This window comes from Camelina sativa, chromosome 11 (genome assembly GCF_000633955.1).
Source record: "Camelina sativa cultivar DH55 chromosome 11, Cs, whole genome shotgun sequence".
Lineage (NCBI taxonomy): Eukaryota > Viridiplantae > Streptophyta > Magnoliopsida > Brassicales > Brassicaceae > Camelina > Camelina sativa.
This window is the reverse complement of record NC_025695.1, coordinates 15,269,036-15,279,198: the sequence shown is the minus strand read 5'-3', so window position 1 is coordinate 15,279,198 and position 10,163 is coordinate 15,269,036. Positions and strand designations below refer to the sequence as shown.

The window sequence follows — 10,163 nt, the reverse complement described above, 5'->3', positions numbered from 1 at the left end:
ACTTATGTTTGTCTCACATGTACAAAATATATCCTTCAAAAATTGCAAAGGTTGTTGGTAATATTTTGGCTTGTTAGCTGCTTGCTATTAAGGAACAATACTCCACTCCATCGTAAGAAATTTGTATTCATATTTGTTATGTTACTTTTTCCTTCTCAGAACAAATTGACTCGTAAGTTGAGACCTAACCCCTTTTTTGGTCAACTTGAAGGCCTAAGCTTAACTATAAGATGGTAGAAGCTTTAGCAAACAAAATCATGATTGAAGCCACTTCGACGGATTTATTAATTGGATTGGAAAGAGAAGAGAGAAATTAAAAGTCTTAAAAAGGTAAAACATGTGACAAAAAAGACTCCACTGGCTTTTTTACTGTGGGCGTTAACAGATTGAGTGAGTCGGTGGGTGTGAATCAAGGACTAATCCAACTCAAGGACTCTTTCTCTTTTATTTACATATATAAAAAATCAAATATAATCAGAGGAGAATGCTCACAAACCACCACCAAACAAAACAAGAGAGGTCTCTGCAAAACACAGACCTTAAAAACTCAATACATCACACACGTCTCTAATTGTCTCTTCATCAACGTTTTCCTTCTTCTTTCGAAGCGGCCACATAAGAGACAACAACTGTAATGTCATCAAGCTTACCTCCGTAGTATCTGAAGCCAGCATCTTGTGCTGCTGTCGAGAATGGAGTTTGTCTGTTTTTGTCCTGTGCTCTTTGGCGAGCCAATGCTGCAATCTTCTGTGCCGTTACCTGAGGATCTATGTTGGCTCTCACCGCATGAACCACTATGGCTGTGATCTCGTTGTTGTACAGGTTGTCGAACAACCCATCCGTTCCAGCTATTATGACGTCTCCCGGAGCGACAGCGACAGTAAAAACCTGGCCTGAGCTTGGCAAATCGCCGTTTCTTCCACTCTCCAGCTGATAGGTGAAGTTGAAGTCATGCTGTTGAACAGGTGAACGGAATACCGTGTGCCCTTCACGGACTACCATGAACCCGCTGTCTCCTAAGTTGATTGCATTAAGTCCCTGGTTGGTTAAGGCTATGATGCAAGCTGTTGAAGACCCTAGTGACTTTGTACTAGTGTGAGCTTTTTCCAATACTCTCGCTGGATCAATCGATCCTTTAGGCTCGTCTTGGATTGCATTCACTGAGTTAGACATAAGCTCCCTAGAGTAGAAACCTGCATCAATACCAAGCTCTGCCCAACCTCCCACACCATCTGCCACGCCCAACGCTTGCTCCTCTGCACAGATAAAGTGAGCATCCTCTCCCCCAGTCGCCTCTTTATCAGGATGCGGTAGATAACACGACCCCGAGACAAGCTTCAGAGGCTTAGTACAAAGCTTAGCCGCTACAGAATCAGAAGAATCTCTAACATCTTCCTCAGTGACAGAGCTATCAAGCGAGACATCAGGAGCATTCCCAGCTGATAAACGATTAGATAGTGAGCTATGCAAGCCTCTAAATCCCAATCCTCTTCTTTGGTGGTTCATGTATATCCATCTCTTGGCACCTCTATAAGCAAAATACGCATATATGGTAGACTTTTCAGAGTGATCTTTCCCTCTGAGTCTCATACTGATTCTTCCACGGTTGGGACCGTCTCCACATACCATACCAACACCAAAACGCTTCGAAACAAGAAGATCAGAATGACGATCCGCAAACAAGGATTTAGAACCTAAACTAGCCATTGATTTCCCTGGAGCCTTCGCACTGGGGTCCGAAAGCAAAAGGTCAATGTGATAACCACAGACCTGAAAGGATGGACCAGATACAGAAGGAACAGAGAAAGTTCGAGAAACAGCACCAACGACAGAAAGGTTCCTCCTTTCGTTAATCAAAAGCAAATCAGAGCTCGCAGGTTCGAGAAACCCGTTAGGGTTAGTAAACCTAGAGTGCAATCCCCTATAACCCCCAAACCCTAAATTACCTAACCCAATCAAAATCTTAACTTGTTTCTGAAGACCTTCTCTCACAGCTAACATNCGCTTGCTCCTCTGCACAGATAAAGTGAGCATCCTCTCCCCCAGTCGCCTCTTTATCAGGATGCGGTAGATAACACGACCCCGAGACAAGCTTCAGAGGCTTAGTACAAAGCTTAGCCGCTACAGAATCAGAAGAATCTCTAACATCTTCCTCAGTGACAGAGCTATCAAGCGAGACATCAGGAGCATTCCCAGCTGATAAACGATTAGATAGTGAGCTATGCAAGCCTCTAAATCCCAATCCTCTTCTTTGGTGGTTCATGTATATCCATCTCTTGGCACCTCTATAAGCAAAATACGCATATATGGTAGACTTTTCAGAGTGATCTTTCCCTCTGAGTCTCATACTGATTCTTCCACGGTTGGGACCGTCTCCACATACCATACCAACACCAAAACGCTTCGAAACAAGAAGATCAGAATGACGATCCGCAAACAAGGATTTAGAACCTAAACTAGCCATTGATTTCCCTGGAGCCTTCGCACTGGGGTCCGAAAGCAAAAGGTCAATGTGATAACCACAGACCTGAAAGGATGGACCAGATACAGAAGGAACAGAGAAAGTTCGAGAAACAGCACCAACGACAGAAAGGTTCCTCCTTTCGTTAATCAAAAGCAAATCAGAGCTCGCAGGTTCGAGAAACCCGTTAGGGTTAGTAAACCTAGAGTGCAATCCCCTATAACCCCCAAACCCTAAATTCGCTAACCCAATCAAAATCTTAACTTGTTTCTGAAGACCTTCTCTCACAGCTAACATCTTAAGCACAAACTCGAAACCCAGTAATAATTATAACCAGAGATATAGATAAGATCATATCTTCCTAAGCATCACTTTTTTTTTTGCGTCGATTGATCCAACACAAACCCACCAAAAGGCAGAGCTTCAAATCAAAAGACGAATTCGGAACTTACCAAAGAACAAAAATCTTGTCTTTTTTTCACAACCCTTCAGGCTTCAGAGCAGATAATGCCAAGATAAAAATAGGGGAAAGCAAAAAAAAGAGAAAAAGATTAAATTTTGAAAAGAGAAATTGGCTAGAATCCAGATGGAAATTGCAAGAAAGAACCCTAGCCAAATCTGATCTTTTTTAAGACAAAACACAAATAAAGCTGGTGGTCAAAAGCAACTCGCTTCTCTTTTTTGCTTGTTCTAAAAAAAACACAAACCAGTAAAAAATTTAGGATTGTCTCAAATCCTTTTTTTATTCTTCTGTCTGCGTAATGAGAGAGAGAGAGAGAGAGAGAGTTTATGAACGCGTGGTGGGTACAGAGATGATCAGACTGTTCCTCTCTCACATATTTTTGGATATAAGTCATTCTCAGCCGTTAGATCATTGCTTTGGCAATACATCAGCCGTTTATTAAAATAACAATAGAAAATAACGAGAACACACCGAGTCGTGGAAAAAAAAAATATCATACCGATTACTGGGCTTATAAAAGCCCATTGAAGTATCAGTCAAAGCCCATGTGACCAAGAGCTTTTAGAACCCCAAATTTAGTTAAAATTTGTGGTTTCACTTGAACAATATTTAGAAGAGAAACAATTTTTTCTTCTGTACTTTTGAGTTCAGAAAAAAAAAAGAAGGCATAGTTGCACTTTTTTTTTTTGCTAAATTGCAAATGTCATATAAATATGAATAGTTTGGTGATACAAATTATACAGCCTGTATAGTTGGTTTCTCGGCTAAAAGATAAAACAAGAAAATAACATGACAAATTAGAGAAAGTTCTAACTTCATTAAATCTATAAGCTCATCAGCTTCTAGAAGCGCTTGTTGAGAATTCTGGCAGTGATGGTGTTCTTGATCTCACGGTCAATATTCTTGAAAAGTACCAATGACAACACATAAATCTGATTGTGGTGCAAGTTATTACGCTGTTTCCAGATGGCGTACAATACTGATTGTACAATCAGTTTACGCAGGATAGGTGATGATCTGTTGTTCTTAACCTTCGTCCAAGAGAGTAAATCAGACCATGTAAGAAAATATATCGGTGTATATAACATAGTTGCACTTGCACATAAGATTGGGAGTATTATCAAAACTGTCCAAATTTGACATGACTTTTCGAAATACTATTGGGTGCATGTGAATCTGCATCTCCTCTTCTACTATGTCTCCATCCTACCTTTGGAAGTCACAATCACATCATTTTAGACCGCTCTAATTTTTTTTACTTCAACAAATATTTTTAAGAACTGAAACAAATTCTGTGATGTTACCATAGCCACACACAAAACGTACTTTTTTCTTTCCTCTTAATGACGACGATCAACTAACCAAGATAATGATTAGGCCCTAATCGCTAGTCCATTCATAGGGGCTTTTTATAAAGTTGTGTGATACGTGAGCTTCTAATAAGCACTCCCCAAATTATTAGAGGCTCTTGTATAATTAAATTAAATTTAGCGAATTTGTGAAACAGAATTCTCAGTACTGATACATCAACAGAATTAAACTTTTATCTGTATATATATGAATTCGAATTGGTGACTGCTACTGTGCTACATCATTGACTAATTTTATTTAATTATTACTAAAATACTAAGTAATCATGAAATATTGTTTTAAAGATAACTTGGTCATTTGTTTGAAAGTACTGATCGACTGTAGTAAATCTATACCATATAAGTTCATTTAATTTTCCATTGCTAAAAATACAGGGGGCAAGGCAATTGGGGCGCACATGGGATGTGAATTACACTCACAACTTTTCATGAAATAAACAAAACAAAAAGGACACAAGGATTTATAAGTGAAACGATTGTATCTCTAAACTGAAAAAAATACAAAAAGAAACTAAAAATTAACAAATAAAATAAAAACCAAGCGGTAATTAGTTGAAAAAAATATGGAGTATGATCGCCTTTAACTCGCGTTATTTTCTTCTTCTTTCCGACTTCGATTTTTTCAGAAACTTTTTCACTTATGTTTGGTCAGTTTAAAATCTTGTCATGCTTCTATATTCGTTGGATTAGTCGGGATTGAGTTTATAGCAATATAATCTGAAAATAAGAGTTAAATAGATGTTATATTTATATTTGCCATTTCTACTGAAATTATTTTACACAAAACATGCATCTTTTTATTCTAAAATGTGTATATTATTACAAAACAATAGCCACTTATTCAAGAAAGTTAAAATATACCATTTCTATTTATTATAGAAATAGGGTCTTTTCACTTTTTTTTTTTTTTTGGCCAAACGAGTCTTTTCATTATAAAACACATCTTAACCTTAAAAGAATCATATGAGCCCATTTTGTAAGGTCCTTTTCTGTAAATAAATATTAAATATATGCATTTGATTACTAATATATATGAAAAACTAATCTCCTAGCTATTAGTACTACTACATATCAAAATCTAAAGTTTCAGTTTTTAAAGAAGTTTGGAGACTATTTAGCGCATTCCTCTGATTGATGTTTGTTTTCTAAACCCTCCCCACTTCTAATTGGCAAAATATCAATCATGAATGCTAATTCATGTGTGATTGATATATATATTTTTTTAAATAGTACAAGTAAAAATGTAATTACAAAAATACAACGAACAGTTGTACTGGTACGTCAGTAGATTACAAAATACAACTAATAAAATGCATGCATGAATCACGTGGAAAAATCTAAACAAAAATTATGAGGAGGATGAAATTATTCCTTTTTGTTGCGTTCCCTTCTGTGGATACCAGCTTAGAGAAGCTGCGATAACGTTTACGCCCTCGTCCACTGAAATTAGAATGCGAGGAAAAAAATAAAGAAAAATTAGAAAGTTGGAGAAGGAGACAAAACCAGTCAATTTTTTCACACACAACAACAACAAAAAAAGTACAAACCAGTGAATAGTAAAAATACATGACAATTAAAAAAAAGGTCAATAAAAAGGGTCATTTTGTGACAAGAAAGAAAGAAAATATCAAGTCCATCACTTCTCCTCTGTCGAGCTTCAGTTATAGAGCAGCAACTAGCTATGTCTCTATTTCTGAAGCCCTTCCTCTTCCTATACGATACCACTCTTAGTCTCCTCTTACTTCTGGTAATTCATATATAGCTAGCTCTCTCTATACGTAAATAATTTATTAGTTGCTGTACGTTAACTAATAGTTATTTCTCGTGCATGAATGAATTAGTTCAATGGATGGAGTCTAGAGGATGCAGCAGCAGCCCAACAGAGGCTTGAGGCAGACAACAATTCTGCACAGTCGTCTGAATGGTTCCATATGCAATATATGTGGATAAAAACGAGGAGTGTTGTACTAGTTCCCGTTTTCAAGTGTTTGGTGGTTATGTGTTTGGTATTATCCATCATAGTGTTCTTCGAGAGTTTTTACATGAACTTTGTCATACTCTTCGTTAAGTTATTTAGACGTAAACCCCATAAAGTGTACAAATGGGAGGCCATGCTAGCAGATGTCGAGGTTGGACCCGATAACTACCCAATGGTTCTTATCCAAATACCAATGTACAATGAAAAGGAGGTATATATATATAGTACCTTTTGTTAATTAACTCTCTGCTATATCTTAATATTTATAATGGGACCTATCACAGATTGATGAGACCTTATGGCTCGTTGTAGGTCTATCAATTATCTATAGCGGCAGTATGCCGTTTGGTCTGGCCGTCGAGCCGTCTAGTAGTTCAAGTTGTAGATGATTCTACGGATCCGGACGTAAGGGTAAGTTGCTTGTTTTTTGTTTTTTTTGGACATCAGTAAGTACGTAGGACGTAGCTTGTTAGATATATATATAACTTTGCAAATGTTCTTAAAATTGGTCTCTTAAAGTGACCAACACAATTTAAATGTGTCGATTTTGGCCAAATAGATAAAAGATAGAATTGGTCAGATAGAAAATTAATTGTATAAATGGAAAACATAAGTGTACCTTATTTATGAAAAATTCAATTATCATAATTTGTTGATTAAATAATATAATAGACGCATATATTGTATAGTATGATAAATTTGAAAGAGGGAGCCTAACATTTAACATTATGGTTTATTGATTAAATAAAATAATACGACGATTTTCCCGTTGCATTACGGACATATTTAGATGCATATATTGTATAGTATGATAAATTTGAAAGAGAAATACTAAAATTTAACAGCATGATTTATTGATTGAACAAGATATTACAAAAAAAAAATTCTTCTAATTTCCGGTTGCATTACGTACATATTTAGATGCATGTATATTGTATAGTATGATAAATTTGAAAGAGGGAGCCTAACATTTAACATTATGGTTTATTGATTAAATAAAATAATACGACGATTTTCCCGTTGCATTACGGACATATTTAGATGCATATATTGTATAGTATGATAAATTTGAAAGAGAAATACTAAAATTTAACAGCATGATTTATTGATTGAACAAGATATTACAAAAAAAAAATTCTTCTAATTTCCGGTTGCATTACGTACATATTTAGATGCATGTATATTGTATAGTATGATAAATTTGAAAGAGGGAGCAGGAAGGTGTGGACGTAGAGATTGCAAAATGGCAAAGCCAAGGCATAAACATAAGGTGTGAAAGGAGAGATAACCGGAACGGTTACAAAGCCGGAGCTATGAAAGAAGCTCTTACGCATACCTACGTCAAGCAATGCGACTTTGTGGCTGTCTTCGATGCCGATTTCCAACCTGAGCCCGATTACCTTACCCGCACCATCCCGTTTCTCGTCCACAATCCTGAGGTTGCTCTAGTTCAGGCTCGATGGATATTTGGTATATGCTTACAAACATTTGTATTATGAATTAATTGGTTCTGATCCATGCAATTATATATGGAGATCTTTAGGCTTTTTAATATTAATGAACGGAGATTTTCTTGCAGTGAACGCGGACAAATGCTTGATGACGAGGATGCAAGAGATGTCCCTAAACTACCATTTTAAGGTGGAACAAGAATCAGGGTCTACTAGACATGCTTTCTTTGGGTTTAATGGTATGAATTAATTTCCAAACCGTATTTCTATTAAAAAAATAATAATAAGAATTAGTCAAATATAAGGGTCACGAACCACGCACTAGGCTATTGAGAAACTTACGCATGGTAAAGCCAATCTAAGTATCGAATATCTATAAAAAATTCTTTTGGGATCAATCCACAATGACGACGAACTCCAACGATTACCAGCACATAATCTAAGGGCCGGGAGATGATAGTTTAGCTAGGAACCTAACAAGTAAATGTGTAAGTATACAAAGAAGAGTATATGTAGTAGTCACTGTTACTTATTATTAAGGGAATGTGCGGTTATAATTTGGGACCATAGAATTTTCATTTTAGACCCATTGAAAATACCATGTGGGCGAATAACTAATTGGCCATACGACTCAGATGTTTGGGAACATGACAAAATACATATCAATAAATCTTAGGGACGGCGGGTGTATGGAGAATATCGGCACTGGACGCAGCAGGAGGATGGAAATCAAGGACCACCGTAGAGGACATGGACTTGGCTGTTCGTGTTGGTCTTCACGGCTGGAAATTTGTCTACCTTAACGACCTCACGGTAACACATGTTTTTATATATGAGAAAGTTAGTAAAGTTACACCACTCATAAGTCATAACCATGCGAAGCCACAAGAATAAATACATTATTCTCCTTTTGCTATCACAAACAAAAACAATGAATGGCTAATTTGGAGGTTTGCAGGTGAGAAACGAGCTTCCAAGCAAATTCAAGGCCTACAGATTCCAACAACATAGGTGGTCCTGTGGCCCGGCGAATCTATTTAGAAAGATGACAATGGAGATTATTCACAATAAGGTCCTTTTTTGTTACTTTGCTTCGTTCAGGCCCCTCCTGTCAGTGACTGAATGGTCCTGTGTTCTTTTTTTTTTTGCAGTAATGAAATTTGTACTAGCTTTTTCTTTTTGTTGTCTCTAGATGAAATAGGACCCCGATAGTGATAAGCAGGTTGTCTTGTTTGGACTAGTAGGCCAATCTAGAAAAATACGTTTTGGTTACTGATTGGTTAGAGTTTCCACATCCGTGGGACTGGAGTAGTGTGATATGTACGGTATCGTATATTAATCAGTTTGGCTAATTAATGTTTAATTAATTTGGAACAGAGAGTATCAGTATGGAAGAAGTTCTATGTGATCTACAGCTTTTTCTTCGTAAGGAAAGTGGCAGTACACTTCTTGACATTCTTCTTCTACTGTATTGTTGTACCAACCAGTGTCTTCTTCCCTGAAATTTACATCCCATCTTGGTCTACCATTTACATTCCCTCTTTGATCACTATCTTCCACACCATGGCAACTCCAAGGTATCTTTATACCCTTACTTGATTTAATTACTCATCAATAAATAATAATCAAGATTAATATGTCTTGTGACAGATCGTTCTACCTCGTGATATTCTGGATCTTGTTCGAGAATGTAATGGCTATGCATCGAACCAAAGGAACTTGGATTGGCCTACTCGAAGGAGGAAGAGTAAACGAATGGGTTGTGACCGAAAAATTAGGAGATGCTTTGAAGAAAAAGTTACTCCCTGTCCAACGGAAATCTTGTTATCAAAGGTGAGATAAAACATATATTTCTATTTTTGTGGGATTAGTCACCAATAAGTTACAAAAATTTCACCCATAATTAATTTCCTCAGATCAGAAAAAGAGCAAGTAAACTTAGTTTTTAGTAACAACATTTAGACTTGAGCTCGTGATCTTGAGATGTACTACTTTTCAAAATTTTCTTAATACACTAATGCATGGTAGAACTATATATAGACAAATATAATGCCTCTCTTTTTTCGTTTTTGTTATAGTAGGTGATATTTTAATTTCAACAAATACACATGCATATATACATACTAACAAAAAGACAATTGTGTAATTTTGTTGCAGAATTAACTCAAAGGAAGTGATGGTGGGGGTATACATTTTAGGATGTGCATTGTATGGACTGATTTATGGCCACACATGGTTACATTTCTATCTATTCCTTCAGGCCACCGCCTTCTTCGTCTCCGGTTTTGGTTTTGTCGGAACTTAAGAACCTTCCCCAATTATATAATTATGGGTTAATTACCACATCATTTGTGCATGCTTTATTTATTATTATTTATAGGTACACCATGTTGTAGCTCATATTGTTTGTATAACGAATAAGATGTTTTGTTTGTTTAAA

The 10,163-nt window shown here is 36.5% G+C and overlaps 3 protein-coding genes across 3 annotated transcripts; 1 reads left to right on the top strand and 2 right to left on the bottom strand.

Moving 5' to 3' along the window:
• On the bottom strand, positions 571 to 2,001 carry LOC104723448 (probable protein phosphatase 2C 55). The gene has a single exon (XM_010441826.2). The coding sequence runs from the start codon at positions 1,999 to 2,001 to the stop codon at positions 583 to 585; it is 1,419 nt and encodes a 472-aa protein (XP_010440128.1). The 3' UTR covers positions 571 to 582.
• Positions 2,003 to 3,504, bottom strand: LOC104727997 (probable protein phosphatase 2C 55; the record flags this gene model as incomplete). Its single annotated transcript, XM_010447042.2, has 1 exon — positions 2,003 to 3,504. A coding segment is annotated over exon 1 (756 nt), but the record flags the coding sequence as incomplete, so codon positions are not given.
• On the top strand, positions 5,911 to 10,163 carry LOC104723447 (probable mannan synthase 1). The gene is made up of 10 exons (XM_010441825.2): positions 5,911 to 6,041; positions 6,136 to 6,483; positions 6,585 to 6,683; positions 7,490 to 7,742; positions 7,852 to 7,962; positions 8,400 to 8,536; positions 8,682 to 8,795; positions 9,101 to 9,300; positions 9,374 to 9,556; positions 9,881 to 10,163. The coding sequence occupies exons 1-10, from the start codon at positions 5,976 to 5,978 to the stop codon at positions 10,026 to 10,028; spliced, it is 1,659 nt and encodes a 552-aa protein (XP_010440127.1). The 5' UTR covers positions 5,911 to 5,975; the 3' UTR covers positions 10,029 to 10,163.